At 35.5% G+C, this 22,384-nt stretch overlaps 1 protein-coding gene across 1 annotated transcript; it reads left to right on the top strand.

The window, feature by feature from the left end:
- Window positions 1-230: 230 nt before the first annotated feature.
- LOC149799240 (carbohydrate sulfotransferase 15-like) lies at window positions 231-15,589 on the top strand. The gene is made up of 7 exons (XM_089958170.1): window positions 231-263; window positions 1,918-2,311; window positions 5,092-5,208; window positions 5,843-5,999; window positions 9,087-9,249; window positions 13,257-13,404; window positions 15,411-15,589. Exons 1-7 carry the CDS (start codon window positions 231-233, stop codon window positions 15,587-15,589), a joined length of 1,191 nt encoding a protein of 396 aa, XP_089814296.1.
- The last annotated feature ends 6,795 nt before the right edge of the window (window positions 15,590-22,384 follow it).

The raw sequence follows: 22,384 nt of genomic DNA, 5'->3' as shown, positions 1-22,384 counted from the left end.
TACTGTGGAATCGTCAAAGCTGTAAATTTGGTACGACCGCCATGTGTACACGAAGGATTGGATTTTGCATTCGCTCTTTCCAATACAGCAGACGATTCTACCACAGAGTGACGATAGCTTTCTTGCTGGTTCTGTTTATTCTACGGCTAAGCGATCTATGGATTTCCTCTACGTTCCCGTTCTCAACATTCCTAACCAGCATAACGGGTGGAAGATCTATCGATTGTGATATGAGAAAACCTCTGCAGAATTTGATGGCAAAGGTAAGTGCTGTTGCTGTGAAAGACTTCACTTCTTTTATTTTGAATGCCTACGGTGATTAAATTACATTAATATTACTTCTTGACAGTTTCTTTTCATAATACATTCGATCAGATCTACGTGTGTGTAATGTGATTGTTTGTTTATATCTTTGCACAAATTAACATTTATGCGGAAATATTAGTAAAATTCACATGTATCATATATGCGCTCTAAGTTACTTTTTGCACCTATAGGTGTCATTTTGGAGAATCTGATTACACATACCTCTGAATGGAGTTTATGCACTTTATTTTCCTCCTTGTCCAGCAAAATTCCTCTGAAGATTATTTAATAAATTCCTCGATAAATGTTTAACCGCAAATTCATTGATAACGTACATCGCCATTTTTAGACACAATAACCAAGCAGGCTGATCTTAAATGTTCCGGTTTCTATGATGTAGCAGGGCAAGCGCCTGTATGGTGTTTCGTGTATTATATTTGAATTCATACATATCACCTATTTTCCCTTATGTCTTCGTTCATTAAAGCAAAAGACTGTAGATAACGCGGCAGTCATGTCGGATTTATTTCAGTTAATGCTTGCATTATGCTAAATGATAATTTTTAAGAAATGTCGTATGAACAAGTTAAAACTGAAACGTCGTTAAAACAATGTATGTTACTCCTCTATCCAAGTCATAGTTGAAAATCAAGAAAGAAGATGAATGAAAATGCGCGCGACTTCTTGTTAACCCGACAAGAGCTTGATTCCCCTACGCCAGTAATAGTTCAATTCAACATCAACTTTCTTGACCTATTCTGATGCCGAACTGCCATCGTAAAAGTCCATAGAGATCGATAATTGTTTTGAAATTTTGTAATAGCAATTATTGTGCTGTTCACTCAAAAATTACGATTGCTTAGACTTTGTTAGAAATACATTGCGATTAAAGTTTAAAACTAAAATAATTCTTAAATTATACCAGTAAATACTCTTTAATGACCCGTGTGACTTTTACTGTCTAACACACCTGTTTTCCTGTTAATTACTGATAATAATATCAACTTTATGAATAGAAACGATAATTGTTTCTTCTGGTAGCTAACATTTGTAGCACTTAATTCTCTTGCAAATAGTATGTTCTCTGTTTGTTTTTAAATTTTCTTTTCTATTTACTTGTGGTTTGTGAAAAGTCTTTTTGAATAAAGAACTTGCAATAACGTGCGTAACTGCACGTATACATGTGATTGCAACGTACAATACTTAGAAATATGTAAAGTAGTAAGTATATGTGTTGTGCCCTTTTGAAATGCCCAGAGAGATCTAAGCATGATATGTTTATGAAAGTAATTGCAATAATAAAGGAAATACCCACGTATTCTGTTAGCAACAGTTTGATATTGTACACAACCATGATGCCTTTAAAACGACTGAGTAACTAATTTGTGTGGATGCCGAGATATACTCTGATTTAATATATACCTTGAAAGTATAAATATTAAAATCTTATCTTTAAATCGATTTTTTTTAAAAATTTCGAATTCATACATTGAAATTACTTTCAAATCTTGTTAATATCTGATATTTAATTTAATATTTAAATTCATATATTTTAGATTGAATCCTTAGCTTAAAAAACAAAGAAAAAACTAAAATCAAATTGTTTTCCAGCCCAAATTTGATTTCTTGCCAAATTATAAAAACCCATGTTTTATAATAAAAGAAGCAAAACTGGGTGAAAATACAAATGCCACTAATGGAAAATGGAAATTATTACACCACGATTCAATACATATCAAGAAATATGACACTGGGTTTGGACAAAATCAAGGCATACAACAGTCAAGAGATAGACATTTTGAGGATCATCAGGTCTGGGCTAGGAGAGAGACACAGCAAAATACATATATAGACTCTGGCGGTCGTTTATATTGTCTTCCATATTTTCTCATCGCCGGATTTCCAAAATGTGGGACAACAGATCTCTGGCACAGGATAATACAGCACCCAGATATTGTAGTACACCCGGAAAAGGAGCCGATGTTTTTCGACAACAGAAGATTCTGTAAGTAGTTTTGGCTTATGGCAAGAGATACTAGTTGGAAAGCTTTGGAGAGTCTGATTTTTGTCTTATAGTATTGTTTTAGATTTTATTCACTAGGTTTTAGGATTTAGTTCAGAGCAATGTATGACAGTATGATTCATGTTATGCTTTTTATGTAAAATCTGATCTGCTACTTTATTCAGCTCCTTCAGTCTATTACATTATTCAGCTACTTCGATCTGTTACATTATTCAGCTACTTCGATCTGTTACATTATTCAGCGACTTCGATCTGCTACTTTATTCAGCTACTTCGATCTGCTACTTTATTCATCTACTTCAGCCTGTTACATTATTCAGCTACTTCGATCTGCTACTTTATTCATCTACTTCAGCCTGTTACATTATTCAGCTACTTCGATCTGCTACTTTATTCATCTACTTCAGCCTGTTACATTATTCAGCTACTTCGAGCTGTTACATTATTCAGCTACTTCGATCTGTTACTTTGTTCATCTACTTCAGCCTGTTACATTATTCAGCTACTTCGATCTTTTACATTATTCAGCTACTTCGATCGGCTACTTTATACAGCTACTTCGATCTGATATATATATATATATATATATATATATATATATATATGTATATGTATATGTGTGTGTGTGTGTGTGTGTGTGTGTGTGCGTGTGTGTGTTTGTGTGTGTGTCAATGAAAGAACTTATGAGATAATAAACGAGGTTTGGGTTTAGATATTGATATCATAGAAAATATTAGCGGATGGATGAAATAATATCAAGCAGGTTACAATTCAAGATAATAATGCGATTAATGTACCATATACACAGAGGTAGTCATGCATGCGATATTCGGGGATAATAAATCTTCGCATCCATGTAAAAGTTTGAACTCTATATTGAATGTCAGTTCTTGCTTCAAGCATATGTGTTAGGACAATATTGGTGTGTTTATAAACTGGTTTTCCTAGCATCTCAGTAAATAGCACTTTTCGGACGAGAGAGAGAGAGAGAGAGAGAGAGAGAGAGAGAGACTATGTTACATTTATATGGTCTTAAACTAAGTAACAGCAGGAAACGAAACCAAAATGTTTAGCAAAATTAAAAAATAATTTAATTATTGCTCTGTGTTAGGAAGTTAGGTTTTAAGAAGAACGTACAGTATTGTGAATTAAATCCCAAATAATCCAAAATGCACAATCACTTAAATAAATGATTCCTATGAATAACTTATATAAATCATTCCTCTCAAACTATATCTGATCACAAGAGTAAATTATTCCACAGACGGAATTTAAAACATGTATGAAGACTTTGTTGACAAAACATATATATACTAATTTCAATTGACCTAAGATACAATGGAATGCTTAGTATGTGGGTCATTTCAAATGGAAAATTCCATCAAATTCATAAAAACGTTTAAGCCTTGAACTTAAATAATATGTAAACATCTTGTAAAAAGATGACAAAAGTCAGGTAGGCCAAAACTCTACTCTCAATCACAGACAAAGGTCTCGCACACAATATAAATTAAATGGATATAAATCAGTTGTAAATAAACTTAAAACATGATCACCTCAAGATAGATGAAATAAATCATTGGAACTGTGATGCTGATCAGCATGATGGAATGATGGAAGCATGATGGGCAGACCAGCCAGTATGGTTATGGTTTCGTGAACTTATCTACCACGTCACATGCCCGAATTGAAAATAAGTTATAAATAAATATTGGACGTCGTTTTCTTTTAACCAATGAGAGGACAGTTGTCCATTCAGCGTAATCTCACTTGCATATGTCGAGCAGTAGGGTAGGAAAATGATTTGGAATTCCTTAAACGTATGATATTAAGTCAAACGTTTGATAGAGATACACAGTTGAATGCCTGAGCTAACTATCGGTACCAAATTAATTAAGCTACGAAAGCGTAGCTTGAAATATGAGCGTTTATTCTTAAATAGGTCGCTCGAGCAAGGAGACAAGTGTCCTCCCGTGTAGTTATTATATAGTATATGTATGACAGGTCAATTATAGCAACGATACGAGCCCGTGTGATGATTGCCCCAAATATTAATGTATTGACTCATTTTCTTTCTGGCTCAAGTGATGAAGACAATATACTTTGATTTGCAGACAATGATACGCCAACAATTAGCCCACCGGTAACTCGAACAGGCAAGTATCCTGACTGAAAACTACCGTATTTATGCCTAGATAGATTAGTCATTATTTGACCAAAATAGCATGGAGAGATAAAGACCGCACACACACACACACACACACACACAGAGCTATAAAAATAAAATGCGATTCTTTGAATATCTGAAGAAGCATTATGAAATAAAATGGCACAATGTGTTTTTAATATTTAATAACATTCCTGCTCATTTCTGCTTACAATATTTTTCAGTTTTGTTGTGTTCTGTACGCCCAACCAGATAATGGTAATAATGAATGTATTAATGATATTTCCTGCATTTTTCATTCCAGAAGAAACAAAAGTGTTATCACATATCACTGTAGAACCATTCTGTGCATTTACTTTTAAAGTTATGTACAGTACCTGCATGGAATTTAAAACGTCATTGACCTGAGGAATGTAATTTTAAATGGGCGAAATGGGCATTTGAACAGTATCAACGTTTAATTTGTTTAAAATAGTTCTGACAGTTCTTAGTATCTGTAAGATTACACACACACACACACACACACACACACACACACACACATATATAACTTGACAAAAATAACTTTGGCCTCATTTTTAATGGTATGCTGCAGATAATGATGGGACTTGGACATTGGACACGTACCTGGAATATTTCACACAGGCAACTAAATACATCGAAGATCAATTTGAGGCGAGAAACGGGGAGCCTTACCATGGCAAAATAACAGGTTAGGACTTGTTTCCAGTTCTCTGAAATCATAATCACGCGTCACCTCTTTGACCTTTAAAAACGTGCCCAAAAGCCAAGTAAGTGAATAAGAGTTATGTTGGTCTGAACTACATTTTCGATATATATATATATATATATATATATATATATATATATATATATATTAATTAGATTGCACATTTATTAGACATTGTCTTACATGCTTTTGTTAACCTTTTCGAGACTGGATCACTTTATGCAGCCAATATTATACAAGGGCACTGAAGGCATTGGCTGGGTTTTCCGGTAAAGATTATTAAATTTACAAATATTTCCTTGTGCATTCTTCCATTTAATACATGAGTCGTATTGTAGTGGTTATATTATAAGAACTGTTAAGACTCGTTCAAGTGTCAACATGAGTAATGTTTGCAAAAGAGATGACGTTCTTGGAGGAGAGGATATTGTTTCCGAAGTGACGATATTGGGGCGGGTTCATGTAACATAGCTGTTTATTATTTAAACTTTATGGTGTTGATATATAATTTTTACTTAAGTGCCAGAAACAATATGCTTGTATAGGGATTAAAAACATATATGTACTATCCTGGCTAAATATTACCGAAAAATAGCATGTCTTTTATTGTTCGAAGGTGAAGGCTCCGTCAATACCATGCCGATAAATGACGAATGGTACCAACTGCCTGAAAACGCAAACCTCAGGGAACCTAAATATACCAACGCAGATCATGTACACCACTTGGTACCCCACATCAAAATTATCGTCATGATTAGAGACCCTGTTGAAAGGTAAAAACTAAATAGATTAGAACATTATCTGGTACATTTATAACAATATATTGGTTAACTTTTAAAAAATAAAATTATATACCAATTGTTAGATGAACTTGTGCCAGAAAGATACAAAAGAAGGCAAATTTTCCAAATAAATATTCATTACATTTTCGAGTTTAAATGTCCTTTTTAAACATCTGTTGCATATTTGTCTCAATCAAAACTTATTTTACCGACATAGATGGTCTAATGGAACATTTTACTTGAAATGAAAACGTGAAGAAAAACGAAAGGAAAAAACAATATAATTAGGGTTTAATTTGGTGCTGTGTACAGCTGCTCTAAAAATCATTTTTACCGTGACAATTGTGACAGTTATTGATCTCAAAGCTCAACGTTGGGTTGCATTCAGGTTTTATAGCGCTCTCACTTCTGCGAGAAATGGTGTTTATATATATATATATATATATATATATATATATATATATATATATATATATATATATATATATATATATATATATATATATATATATATATTCACACATTTATTTTCTTCCAGTAATGGTATATTTCCCAAAAGCTCGTATTCATTAAGAAGAACTTGAAACTGAAAATTTGAAACTGAAAATTCGCATTCATACCAACGCGTACGTTACATAATACTTAACAAATCAAGTGATAGACTGCTATAATTCTGGACAACGGATAACTACATTTATAAAAAATGATATGTTTGAAATTTGTATCTCCTCCATGGGTCGTAGATTCACAAGAAGGCACGAACACGTATACGATGAATACTTTGACAAACATACAAGAATACATATAACACATAGATGAATAGTTATTATAGCTAATTATAAAAGATATGAAATAAATATTATAACTTCCTTCGATATCGCATAACAATAGAGTAAGATATATTTTAGTATTTACAAAAAATATAAAAACATGCTGAAATATAGCCTGCCTACAAAATGTTACATTCCTTTTCTAACTTTAAGTTAAATTTCCATTTTGTATTGAATTTTTCCATTTTCAGTTTTGGAAATCATTTATTGCTATTGTATCGATCGAAGATAAATATGAAATACATTTACTTTGTATACCTGAATGGTATCATTTAATTATTTTTCAAATCAAAAGCGACACACTATGACTCAGTTCATTGCAATATTAGAATTATTATTAGTTGAATGTTTTCAAAATTTGGATCTGTTGTTGGGGCTATAAGTTGTATAAGTATATATATATCTGTGTGTGTGTGTGTGTGTGTGAGAGAGAGAGAGAGAGAGAGAAAGAAAATCATACTGATCTAAAACAATATTTAATTCCCACTAGATTTTGCATCTTCAAGCCTTGTGCATGTGCAGTCTCAACGGCAATGAGCACACACCACACCAGCACCCACACCCCCCCCCCCACACATGCACACACGTCCCCATGACGCGTGAATATATTGAATAGTGCCAAATATTCGTATCTGTAAAGCATCATTCACTAATATTCGTGACTCTACTTTGCAATCGAGCATTATGTGATCCTTTTACTTTTCCGAACGATTTCACAGCCTCGGAAATGAATTTAATGATCCTCGACCTCAGGCCAGCCAGTCTGCAATTTATGTTTGGCTAGAATTTCATACGAGTCACTTATTAATTAGCGTGAAATTCCTATCCAAACTACATTGTGAGTGAGCTCGTCGTGTTTATCTTCTCTTGCTCCATTTAATTTCTAGGTCTGCTGTGGTCATTTTGCGCCACGGCTTTCTTCACCTATTCGTATACCCCATGTGCCTCTTTCAGTTCATTGTCTAAACTTTCCACTTTCTCCTTCCTGACCGCTCCGGTGGCCTAGTGGTTAGAGCGTCCACATCAGATGTTTCGTTCCCAGGCCGAGTCATTACCAAAGACTTACATAAATGGTACCAACATCTGCATCGCTTGGCGCTCATCATTAAAATGTTAGTGTTAGGACTGTCCGTTATGGAGGCAGGATAATATGACTTGGTGGGACATCATGCTACATGTTTGCGGCATGACGCCCCAGTGCTAGACATCACTATAAACTGCCACACTGCAGACATCCTAGCGATATGATTGAAAAATTGTTAAAGCTACGTTAAAAATCGAGATCACACACACACACACACACACACACACACACACACACGCGAGTTTTCAGTATGGCCATTGATTTCTTTCTTTTTACCATTCTCATCAAGATCCTTTCCGAATGACTCTTCTCTAGCATGCTCCATATTATTTGGTTAATATTTTTGCTGTGGTGAAGTATTTCAGAGATATTCGGACTATTCATCATCAGAATGAGACAGTTCGTTGATTGAACACAGGAATACACATAGATTTCATGAAACATCTGTTCGGTAAAAAACCTAGGATTCGTTGTGTCTCTTACGCCATGTGATCTCTTCATTTATACATGTTGCCTAGCGTATACAGGTATTCCAGGTTATGCATATATTGTACATGTACGCAGCAATATAACATAATTTAAGCAACAATAAGTTTAAAATGCATACAAATCATTTTGTCAGACTCAGTTGTGTTGAAATTCATAAGTATCTCAGACACAAAGTAGACAACAGATAATAATCCGTTAATAGCAACAAACTTTCGTCCAGTACAGTTGTCTTCAGGCAAACTCTCGACCAGTACAATTGTCTTCAGGCAAACTATCGTCCAGGACAATTGTCTTAAGGCAAACTCTCGTCCAGTACAATTGTCTTCAGGCAAACTCTCGTCCAGTACAATTGTCTTAAGGCAAACTCTCGTCCAGTACAATTGTCTTCAGGCAAACTCTCGTCCAGTACAATTGTCTTAAGGCAAACTCTCGTCTAGTACAATTGTATTACAGCGCCACGCCAAAAGCCCTTACGCCCCAAAAGCTGCTTTATGTTTTGAATTACTTGAACGTGAGCATTAATTTATAAGTTTCATCTATCTTGGAAGACTAAGTCTTCTTCAAAACGTTTCCCTTTTCTTTTTTTAAAATTTAGTTCTAATATCACGTTAAAATGGAACAGAATATAGTCTTTTCTCATTTTAATGTTGTACATTTCTCAATTTCATATTCCAGACTACTTTCTGGACATCTATACTTCAGCGAACTATTTAACTACGAAACAAGTGCAGAGTTATTTCACAACGTAACTGTAGATGCTGTGAAGAAATTTAAAGACTGTTTGAAATATAACACTGAACGAGGATGTGCCTATGACAAATCCATCACAACAATAAAGGTAACTTTCATATATATATATATATATATATATATATATATATATATATATATATATATATATATATATATATATATATATATATATATATATATATAATACACAAACGAATCCTAGCAATAAAGGTATTTCTGATATGCTTTGAGAGATATCTCCTGTCTAACGATGCGTTGGTTGTTACTTCGGGCACTTCTGAGAGCAGCAAGCGTTTGTTCATTAGGGCATTTTTTGTAAGCTATGAAGGCTTTTCGTTTCTCCTCGATTTGTGGTTCCATCCTTGATAGGTGTGCGTTGAACCAGTCCTGGCTGGGTCGTTCTTTCTTGCCAAACGTGGACATAGCTGTACTGTAGATGGCATCCTTCATGGCGTTCCACTTGGCTGTAGCGTCGTGCTCAGGCAGGTCCTGGAGAGCCTTGTCCAGGGCAGACATATACTCTTCCACCTTGGCGGAGACTGACATCTGCGCAGTGTTTATGCGAGGGCGTTCTTTTGGTTTTGAGCGGTTAAGTTTGTGTGGCTGTAGTCGCACTCTGCTGCTCACGAGGGCGTGGTGGGAGTCGCAGTCTGCACTGTGGTAGGTTCTGGTGGAGAGGACGCTGTTAAGGATAGAGCGCCTGGTGATGACCAAGTCGAGTTGGTGCCAGCGATGAGACCTGGGGTGTTTCCATGACACTTTGTGTTGTGGCTTACACTTGAAAAAGGTGTTTGTGACGCACAGGCCATGGTAGGTGCATAGCTCCAACAGTCTTTGACCGTTTTGATTGGTCTTTCCAGTGCCATGATATATGAGGCAGGTAGGCCATGACTCGTGGGCCGCACCTACTCTGGCATTAAAGTCGCCGAGGAGGAATAGTGGTTCGTTTTTGGGGCATCCTTTGATCTGTTCGTCCAGCTGTCCATAGAACTATCCTTTGCGTCTTCTTACGGAGTGAGGGTGGGGGCGTAGGCACTGATGATGTTGACAGGACCTGCAGCAGTGGTGAGGCGGATGGACAAGAGACGCTCAGTGCCCCCTGCGCGAGGTTCAACCGAGGCTAGGAGATTGTTTTTGATAGCGAAGCCCACTCCGTGCTGGCGGGGCTCCTCAGGTTCTCGACCCTTCCAGAAGAAGGTATAGTTTTCCTCTCTGAGGGAGCCACTAGAGGCGAGCCTGGTTTCCTGGAGGGCAGCTATGCTGATATTTAGTCTGGTGAGTTCTCTAGCGATGATGGCCGTCTTTCTGGTGTCGTCCACTTCTCTGAGGTCGTCGGAGATGCCTGTGCACATGGTGCGCACATTCCAGCTTGCAAATCGAAGAGCTGGAGTCTTCTTTATTGGTTTCTTGTTTCTTTTGTCTGGTGTGGAATTACCGTCTGCTTGTCATGCTGACCAACACACTGAGCTCCAGACACCCACTGGAGCAGGCAGATGATGGCGGGTCAACACCTTATTGACCGGGGGCTGCCCGGCTTGAGGCGGGCGATAGTCGGCCAGTGGGACACGATGATCCCTCCCACCTTAAAAACTGACAAGTGGCGCCCCTTCCCTACACCAATCGGGTGGGACTTATAACCCGTAAACTGTCAGCTTCCGTGTTGTTTCCTCACTCAGTAGAGAGACTGGAGTGTCCTCTCCAGGGCGCAAGCCTGGGCATGGATTATGGAGATCCTGGGCTGCCCAGACATCATGATCCCCCTCTCTTCCTTGCTGGTGGGATCCAACGGAATGCTGAACATGACATTTGGCACCAGTTTGGATGCAGGAGCTGCCGGAAGGAAGTCGTAGTCGACACCCAGCCGCCTTGGGGGCTCCACTCCGGATTTTCTGTCTGGGTTTACTCCAGTAGCCTTTCCTTCTCCCGAAGACATCCACAAGGCAGTGGAGCCATCATCCAATGAATGGGACTCGGTGGGTTTTGAATCAGAGTTTTCTTCTCCTAGATGACCTGCCTGACAAGGCTAACGAGCTTCATCTGCCCGGGTTTGGAGTCAGGGTTTCCCTGCTCTTAGACTGGTTGCCTGCCAAGGCTAACGAGCCCAGTCTGCCCACACAGCTATACCGCCGGGCACTCGGTCGCGCCAAACAGCAGGCTCTGTGAAAACAGGGGGCCCCGCATGAAGGTGCTGCTGTGGACACAATAGTGTAGGAGAGGCCATATGCAATTAACCTCCTGCCCCGCAGAGCGAGACAGTGGTCCTGCGGCGATCACTACACCTGGGAAGGAGAGGCTATGAGAGACGCTTCACTTTCCTTTGGCAAGCGGGACGTCAGGCCCATGCCTCGCACCCCCCTCAATGTTTGTATAATAGCAGTAATCTGAAGGTTCTATACTAAATATAGCCCGTGCTTGTATAATATCAATTAATTGAGGGTTTCATATGAAATGTAATTATTACTTGTATAATGCAAATTATTATATGCTCATTGTTTTCTCAGTTAACTTTAGATTGTCATAATCATTCAGTGCCAGTAGCTTTTCGTGGTTCGGTAGCTCTTTCCGGGGTTTTCCTGGATTCTTCCTTTACCATCAATACTGGCCGCCATGTATAGCCTATCTGTGCTGAAAAATGGCGTTAAACCCCACAACAACAACAATCATTCAGTATTTTACGATATTGCACTCACGCGCACTTCATATTGCACTCACGTGTGCCCGATAGTGTATTAGGAACTACTTTTTAAATAAATCATGTACACTCACGTAGTAGGCACTTTACGTTTTGGTTGATTAAATTTGTTTCTGAATGAACTAAAGCAGATGTTTCGTGGACTGCGACATTCCAGCTGTTTTGCCACATTCCGCTTTAACTTTCTTGATACAATGTTTCGGATTTAGGCGAGACAGACGCCAGATTTTATAAAATTGTTAGGCCCCTACAAATAACATACAAGTGACAAGGCATACACTGTCTTATTTAGCTGGTAATAAGAATGGCAAAAATTTACCTACAGTTTTACATCCTGAATTTCTTCAACATGTACTTTCTTAGTCCTGCAAATCCGAATTACACGCCCCATGTCATTGGTTCTCAAGCTTGATTATACATTTCGCAATTGTACTGTAATTTCGACTATATTCTGAGTGCAACTACATCCTCCTTACTGCACTCAAAATGAAATAAACATTATATTCAATAACGTCATTTTGATAATTTCAATTGAAAGAATTCATATTTTTCCCATATCCATATCGCCCAAATCCGAAACATTGTATCAAGAAAGTTAACCTCGGAATGTGGCAAAACAGCTGGAATGTGACATTCCACGTAATAGCTGCTTTAGTTCATTTAGAATCAAATTTAATCAACCGAAACGTAAAGCGGCTGCTACGTGAGTGTTCGTGGTTTTCTATAAAGTAGTTAATAATACACTACTGGGCACACGTGAGTGCAATATAAAGTGCGATTCTGACAATGTAAAGTTAACGGAGAAAAAAAAAATGAGCATACAATAATACCAATTACTTGAAGGTTCTATATAAAATCTAACCCATACTTGAATAACACCATTTACTTCAGGTTTCTATATAAAATATAACCCATACTTGAATAATACCATTAACTTGAGGTTTCTATGTAAGATGTAACCCATACTTGTATAGTACCATTTACTTGAGGGGTCTATGTAAAATACAACCCATGCTTGTATAATTCCAATTACTTTATGTTTCTAGGGAGATTAAGGAAGTTCTTTCTAACTCAGTTCACGTCTCAAAATAAATTATTATTATTATTTTTATTATTATTATTATCATTATTACTAATACTACTACAAATAGTTATGTTTTTATTTTTTAAATACTTTTTATGTCCCGTAAATGTCCCAAACGAGATAATTACTACCACCCTAAACTTTTATGCTAACGAGTAAAATAAAACATCACTTGTTTTATAGCAGAATACCTGGTATTAGAGCTACTTAAAGGTCATCTATCTCCTCTCTCTCTCTCTCTCGCTATATATATATATATATATATATATATATATATATATATATATATATATATATATATATATATATATTGCAGAATCGGATTCGAGTTGGGCTGTACGCAATCCATATTTCAGACTGGTTTCGAGTTTTTCCTCGTAATCAGTTTTTGTTTCTTAAAACAGAGGATTATGTAAAAGACGTTAGGACTACTCTGGTTACAGTATTTGACTTTCTACAACTTGGTAAGTTGAATGGGTATATTATTTTCTAAAAGTCATTGTACATCAGATGTATTTTAACTGTCTATAAAAAAGTTGGTGTTATATTCTGGGTAATTATTATCTGAAAGTTCATTCGAGTACGTATAGTCATAGATGTACGTAAGGCAAACTGTATTGCGCTCCGTAAAGGTCACAGTGAAATACAAATCAGAATTTGTTATAAATAAAGAATCAGATAGAATGTGGTCAGCTAGAACGTCATTCTGTAGAATGTTCAAACAAAATTCCACATGAAGATCGACGAATACATATTAAGCCCGATCTTTGATAAAGACTATTCATTTTTATTCCTTTTGAGGGACTATCCAATGTTACTAGTATTACCCAAAATTATAAAATTAAAATAATGATTAAAAGGAGAGTTGTCATAATACAATAATTAAGTTATACTTATTGTCAACCATTCATGTCAAATAAAAATGTTACTAATTTGCGCATTGCTAGGATAAGAATGGAGCAAATGGTTTGGATTTGTCTAAATTAGTATAGCTCAAAACGGTATCAGTAAGTTATACCCGAAAACAAAATAGAAAGAAGAAATTTCAAAAACGCATAAAGACCCTTTCATTCCATGAAGTGTTAGCTGGCTGGTTTTATTTCAACTCATATCAATATCTGCGCTGGAAGCCGTACCAAACGACCTAAAGAATCGCAGTAGTACTGTCCATGAGTAGGTGAGTTTTAGTGAAACTTAAGTTCTGATGGTTTGAGCGTGATTTGAGATATTTTCTAGCCTATAAAATTAAGTTCTTTAAATATGTATATCACTGAAGTTTAACCTTTTATGACAATACTCTTATGTTTAGAATTCTTCAAACCATTGCTAGTTTTGTGTGGGTTGCATTATGTATAAATGATTTAATTATATCTGATTTAATATATATTTATTTCAGTTTAATTGTTTGTCAGTTTTTAAAAAAATTAATTTTCATTACATGATATTGTAATGTAAATTTATTCACTAGAGATGATGCTCTTTCAGAAAATAGTCTGACCTTAACTGTTAGTTTAAAAACAACCTTGTTTACGAAGGTTGCTACAAATACCAAAACAAGGTCTAAATCCTGACCTTGTTTCAGAATTTGTAGCAACCTTCGTAAACAAGTTCTATTTTATTTTAAAATGGTTGGTTGTTCTTAAGATCATGTTTTTACTTTGTCTTTAAGATATAAACAATTTTTTAATTTTTTTTGTTTAAAATGATTGGTTTTCGTCAGGGCCACACTAGGTATACGTGATCTGTAACAAGTACTTGCTTCTGTAACCTTCCAGAAGATGATCACGCGACCCCTTGTTTATGTTTTAGAAAGGTCATAAAACCCATGTTTTGGAGAATTAATCTCAGTAGAAGCTGGGTTCTTAACTTGTTAGTTGTATGTTGTGCTGTTTAGAGTTATTTCAAATTACTTGGTTTGGAGTTATTTCAAATTACTTGGTTTCAAAAGGATTAATTCCGTTATTTTTCTGGAAAATACGTATGTTCATGTAATATTGTGAAACACGGACAGCTGTTTATACAAATTTATTCAGCTGTCAGACACCGGAGTGATAATTCTTGTTTCTACAAGGAACTGTAGACTTCAGCAGTACAGATTGCAGCATACGTCATTGTTTTCTATATTGGATTCTTCGTCGGGATTCGAACTTGAAATCAGTAGAACATTTTGTTATTAGGACTACTAAAAATTTATTCTTGAATAATTCTCGGATCATCTTGGATTTGATTCTATCAAACTGTAAGTTCATATTTTTTAATTTTTACAGAACTTTTCTAGGGAAATAAATTATTATATTTTTTTAAAGCTTGTTGTTTTCACTCTTTCTTGTTTTACTGTTTATTCGAGCCGAAAACACGTGACATACGAGTTGAAACGCTCTTTGTGAAGATTCATTTAATTTCATTGATCATTTGATGTTCCTTTTTAAACATAGTTTCGAAATTCCAGTTAATTTTTCAATTTCTTCAGAATTTCCACCTTTGCGAGCTCCGAGTAGATTTCTATTCAAAGAGAAGATTAATCAAAGAAAAAAGACATTTGAGATGTTACCAGCCACAAGAAAATTATTACAAGACTTTTATCGGCCATACAACGACAGACTGTGGAGATTACTTGGTGATGGAAGGTTTCATTACACCTATCCATGAATATTGGATCTTGCATGTGTGCTCTTATTTATTTCAATTTATGAGAAAAGTGTAATACTTTCTTTCATTTGCTAGCCTGTGCAGAAGAGTAAAAGTTTATAAATTTGTCAAATTTATTAGTACATGAGTGAGAATATAAATCTCTTTTCGAAGTCAAATTCACGAAGAGTTTTTATAAACCCTTAAAATGTATTAAACCACAACAGAATGTAGTTGAATGCTTAGGTCATTAAGTATTCAATGTGACATAACTTGCTGTACCAAAATTATAACCCCCCTTTTCTTTTCGGTGATGAGTTGTTTATAAATTACTAACATTTTGCCCTTTGTATCTACCTATTCTTAAATACATCGGTCAAAACATAACTGAGATGTTGCCAGATATTGATATTATTAATTGATGGCATACAATTCGAAACAAAATGTAATAGGAAAATTGCTGATATTTAATTATTGATAACTGACGGTTTGTTCTGTATAACAATATGCAGTCTCTGTTCACATACGGCATAGTTTCTACAGTAGTAATGTCCTTGGTGCACAATTTTGGACACTAAACTGGCAATGCATTTGATACCTGGCAGGTCTACCTAATTAACGATGCATTTGGTACAGGACATGGCTAAATTAGCGTTAATAAAATAAATGGTGTGGGGGGTGGTGCTACTAAAGTTTTAATGCATTCAGTACGTGTCCGTTCTACTTAAGTGGTGTTGCATTTCGTCCTCAGCTGGCTCCTAAATTGGCGCTGAATTTGGTACTTGGCAAGCACGGCTACTAATGTTGCAATATAAATTTAACATATCGAAAGGTTATGCAAAGGAATGTAGTTTGTATTATTTTATCAAAAAACAGTCTGTTCCTTCTTTTCAGGCTCTAGATTATAAGAAACGATTTACTGTCACTGTAGATACGACAAATACTTTCTTTATATTTCAGTTACTCTTCCAAAATTAGAACTCCTTTTTCTTTTTGGCAATTAGTTGTTCGTGAGTTACAAACTTTGGGTTTTTTGTTTCTAACTGTTCTTGAATACATCGGTCAAACATTACTAAGATGTTACCATCACTGAGATGTTAACATCAGTGAGACGTTACCATCAATGAGATGCTACCATCGATGAGATGTTACCATGATATATATTACTAGCTGACGGCATAAACTTCGAAACAAAAGGTGACAAGAAAATTGTAGATGTTTAATTAATGAAAACAATCGGTTTGTTGCTGTATAACAATATGCAATCACTGTTCACATCTGTTATGGTTTCGAAATTAGTGATAATTCCACTTAATTTACTTTGTGAGTGATTAGGTAAACTTTGAAAATCTATCAATACCCAAGCAGGATCATTTAATCCTATTATATATTTGGCACTCAGTTGGGCAGTTATAGTTGCGATGCATTCGGTGTATGACAGTGCTATTTTATTAGCGATGGATCTGATAGACCATATGACTAAAGTAGTGATGCATTTGATATATGGCAGGGCTACTAAATTAGTGATGTATTTGATATATGGCAGGGCTACTAAATTAGTGATGCATTTGATATATGGCAGGGCTACTAAAGTAGTGATGCATTTGATATATGGCAGGGCTACTAAAGTAGTGATGCATTTGATATATGGCAGGGCTACTAAATTAGTGATGCATTTGATATATGGCAGGGCTACTAAATTAGTGATGTATTTGATATATGGCAGGGCTACTAAATTAGTGATGCATTTGATATATGGCAGGGCTAGTCAATTAGTGATGCATTTGATATATGGCAGGCTACTCAATTGGTATTGCAATTGGTATTTTGCCAGGATACTAAAGTGGCGATGCATTTGATGCAAAGAACGGCTACCAATATTGCAATATATGTTTAATATATTGGAACATTTTACAAAAGAATGCAGCTTGTATCAGTTTATCAACTGACATTATGTTCCAAATTTTCATGCTCTGGATTATAGATTAGTAGATTAATAAATTAATAGATTAATTGATTAGTAGATTAATAGATTAGTAGATTAATAGATTAATAGAACATATTTATTATAACTGTAAATAGGGAAAATACTTTCTTTGCATTATTGTTTGAATGCATTTTCAGTTATGATGATAATATCTCCTTTCAGTTAGTGCTTTCTTTTTAATAGACAAAATGAATGTTGATATAATTTCGATAATTAATCTTTTTCATTCCCGATACCTTGATCATAACAGGCAATCGCTGAATTTCTTGGCGAAACCTAAATGAAGCATGCACGTCATCCAGATTTTGTTTTGAAAACAGTTCTCAACAGTCAGCTTGGGTGTCTTATTTATGTAAAAGTCTTAAGTGGCAGAATAGTTCTCCGTAATCATGCGCACAACGTCTACTTCAGATAATATTTGAAAGTTTAGGTTTTCTTGGTTTTATTTTATGACATGTATACAAATAGAGCCAGTACTAAATTCACCTGGAATTCGTTGCTTGAGTTGTACAGTTCCGAGATATACATAAGATTAATATTTTCTAGTTATAAGATCCAGCATATAAAAATCCGTTTATTGTCTCGATAAACATCTGAATTATCAATTGTATAACTTATTAAGCAGGTGAAAGGAATTTTATAAAAAATTATTTAAATGAGCTTAATGTAATCGTTTACTGTTCTGTCGGTCCATCGTGTACGTTTCTAGTCGCCTGATGCCCTCAGATGCCTACCTCAGAATTAATCATTTCCTAACTTAGTATGTTAAACGTTCAGTTTTGTTTTATTACAACTGTTTTATTGTCATACAATTCAAATTGGACAAAATACTCATTTCAGAGAAAGACTATTATATAAAATGATGTTTTCTATTAATACGTATCTTTTATCTTGAATTGTACATTATCAGTATTGTCTGATATTTGTGTAGTATATTACTTGATTTTGTTCGAGTAACTACTATGATAAATATAAAATGTATTAGTAAAATCAATTAATAGTAAGGAATAATGGTTTTTAAGACTATTTCCACTACTGATTTTAGTATTCTGCTCAATTTTAACAGTTTCGAGGAACTTCAAATATTTTTTGTGAGTCATCATGATTATCAGGGTTTAATATTTAGATGTGTGCTGATTAACAGGTTTTTTATGTGTGGGTATGCCGATTAACAAGGTTTTGCATGTGTGTGTGCTGATTATCACGGTTTTGTATTTCTGTGCATTTGTGAAGCAACTTCTTAAACAAAACAATCAATTTGTATTTAAAGGTTTTCATTTTAGACTAATATTTTTGTTTGTGATATATCATCGTTTTTGGTGATATTTACCTTCGGCATTTTTATTTCCTGTAGGACATCTGTCACCTTCGTGTGGTTTTACACAAATGACTTCCCTCCCACTTTGGTAATTTAATTTATGATTCACACACATATCTTTCGAACCTTATGAAAGATATTTGAGTTATACTTCTTGCATTTTGTTTACACAGCGGTATAAAGTGGCCATATGCATTTTGTGATCGTCGTAACCATACCATGCATGTTATTTCCATAAAAGCAATGAAAGTAAACGTCCAAGTTTTGTAAGATATTTTCTCATTAGTATGTCATCGGAGTTTGAGCTTTTAGTGGAAAAAACAACATAGGCGACATATTTTTTAAGGATTGTATTGCTGCCATTGTTTTTACTTGAGTTTATTCAATTACAGTACACTTTCGTTACATCGACATTAATTTTCGGGTTTCACAGAGAATTAAATGAACCAAACGTGATGAGTGGTAGATTTTTCTTTACCTCTGGTCGTTGTATCCATTTCATCGAATCTGACAAAATGCAAATATGTTTTGTTCTTCAGATCTTTGTTGAATTATAGATATCTAAAATTTATTATTGCTGGTTCGGAATATATCCTATTCGTTAGAGTAAAACAATGTAAGGTGGAGGTGACCTTTTGACCAAATACATTGTATGTCATAGGCCAGTATTGATGCAGACTTAATTATATTCAATTAGCTAAAGATCTACCAGATGGTTGGTGTGAATGTTAATATAAATATCGCAAGTAGCGGATGATGTTTTATTGTTATGAACTTATTGTTTTCTTGACTGTTTCTGATTGCAATTGAGATTTTGTGATTAAAGACTAATAAAGCAAAAGTGTTTTGTTTTTGTGTTTTATAAAATGTTTTACTAACATCTGAGAGAATAGAATGATTGCTCCGACACTTAGAACGCCGTAGACAAGTTTAATCTGAACACGTTCACATTTTATATCCTACATAAAAATTGAACAGCGAACAGCAACACAAATTAGACCTGGATACTTGAAACTATAATGTATGTAGCATATCGATTTATTTATCCCAAAATTCCTCGGTTAATTTGGGGTCTGATGAAATTTATATATATATATATATATATATATATATATATATATATATATATATATATATATATATATATATATATATATATATATATATATATATATTTATATATATATATATTTCATAATGAGATATTTAAATATAACAATGAGGAAAATGTTAGAGCCACATTTTTTATACCACATTTATCGACACAGTGGCAACTTCACGTTTTGGAAAAACTTTCTTTTGCAATTATGAAGTATAACGTTTTGAACTACTTTCTTTTATCATTTATGAAGTATATTTTATATATGTTATTCAGACCTTTATTTCCGTATGCAGACATACTGCATTTTTCAACTTGTCCCCCCCCCCCTTCAGTTAGGATGAACAGATCTTCAAAATGTCAAGAGTACTGACCATCTAGTAAACATTAATGTAATCAATCAGAAGGCGTCATTAAGAATGCTTAAAACTGAATCTTAAATATCAACAAAGTAGGCTTTAATTAGTTTGCTGTATGCATACTATCAGGGACTGAACTTACATGATCCGATGTTATTTGATTTCTATGCTACCCTTACAGTATAGTATATCTGTTACACTCAAAAACAAACGATACATATTTTGTAAGAAAAACCTATTTACTAAAGACAGTAAAAAAAGTATTTTAGTAGTAGCGGTTTCAACTCTGATCACAATCATAGGCATGTCTTAAAACGATTAAGGAAACGGGCTTTATGGTAACCCAACATTAAGTGACAATCGAAATTTTGGTACAGCGTCTTTTGCCAGAATAGACTGCAAACTTGTAAACACTCGAACATTCATGTTTGAATGCAGAAATAAACAAAGATATAAACCAAAATTCATAGAAGAAAATTCGTAATCGTTAGAATCTGCTGTTTATTTATGCTACGCTCTGATTGTTGTTGTTATGGGGTTTAACGACATTTTTCAGCACACGATATGCTATGCATGGCTGCCAGTATTAATGGTGGAGGAAGAACCCGAGAAAACCCCGGGAAGAACCTCCGACCCACGAGAAGCTACTGGCAAGCTTTCTCACATACCCACATTGGCCGCATACTAGACTCGAACCCACGCAGACAGAGGTGAGATGGCAGTGATCCCTAACGGGGCCCCGCTACGCTCTGAAGAGAGTTCAGTCATGTTTCTACAGTACCCATACACAGCATTGCATCAATCCTCATAACAAACTTGTTAACAAAAATAAAAAATATCTTCGTTTGCATATGAAAACAGTCATTAATGTGACAAAATATACAATTTGAACCATTTATATACACAATCTAAATTTGTAAAATGTCTCTGTCCTAAAATTATAAAATTGTAAAATTTTGGAAGCGAGCTAACACTCCCCTTTAGTCTCATTTGGTTTGTACTTTGGTCCTCATCTTAACCTGACTTACTATTAGAAACGACAGGGTGCACAAAATAATGGGGGAAACATAACATCTTCGTGAGCAACATCAGTGGTAACTGGATGCTGGACGAGGCTCATTAGTCTCGTATCTAGTACAATACGGATGGACCAGCATGTAGGTACTCATATTTACTCTCATGTCCGATGGAATGTCCGATCCTATAAAGATACATATGAATTTTTTCTTTCTCGCAGCCATGTCTTTAGTTGCTGTACGTTGGGTATTCCTCCCTCTTTGACATTAGACTTTAAGCTAATATTGAGAGTTTACTCTGGGGGGGGGGGGCGAGTTGCCGAGTGGTCTGTCTGCGTGAGTTCGAGTCTCAGGCTCGGCTAACGTGGGTACGTGAGAAAGCCTGCCATTAGCTTCTCGTGGGTCGGTGGTTCTTCCCAGGGTTTTCCAGGGTTCTTCCGCCACCAATTATACTGGCCGCCATGTATAGCCTATCTTGTGCTGAAAAATAGCGTTAAACCATACAACAACTACAACAACAGCAACGACATATCACCTGTGCACGCGTTGGTTCCAGTCTCGAGCGCAGCATATGTGGGTGTGTGAGAAAGCAGTGGTTCTGAGAGGGGTTTCTTCCTCCATCAACTATACTGACTTCTTTCATCAGCTATACTGACTTCCTCTATCAATTTACCGACTTCCTTCATCAACTATACTGACTTCCTCCATCAACTATACTGACTTCCTCCATCAACTATACTGGACTTCCTCCATCAACTAGGCTGACTTTATCCATCAACTATACAGACTTCCTGCATCAACTATACTGTCTTCCTCCATCAACTATACTGACTTCCTCCATCAACTATACTGACTTCCTCCATCAACTAGGCTGACTTCATCCATCAACTATACAGACTTCCTCCATCAGCTATAATGACTTCCTCCATCAGCTATACTGATTTCCTCCATCAGCTATAGTGACTTTCTCCTTTTGATTATTTTGTTTTCCTTCTCAACATCATGCTCGTGTCGAGCACCTGTGGTCGTCCATAATT

This window comes from Sinohyriopsis cumingii, chromosome 5, assembly GCF_028554795.1.
Source record: "Sinohyriopsis cumingii isolate HCF-2022 chromosome 5, ASM2855479v2, whole genome shotgun sequence".
In the NCBI taxonomy this organism is placed as follows: domain Eukaryota; kingdom Metazoa; phylum Mollusca; class Bivalvia; order Unionida; family Unionidae; genus Sinohyriopsis; species Sinohyriopsis cumingii.
Note: the sequence above shows the minus strand (reverse complement) of the source record. Positions and strands in the feature narration are given on the sequence as shown.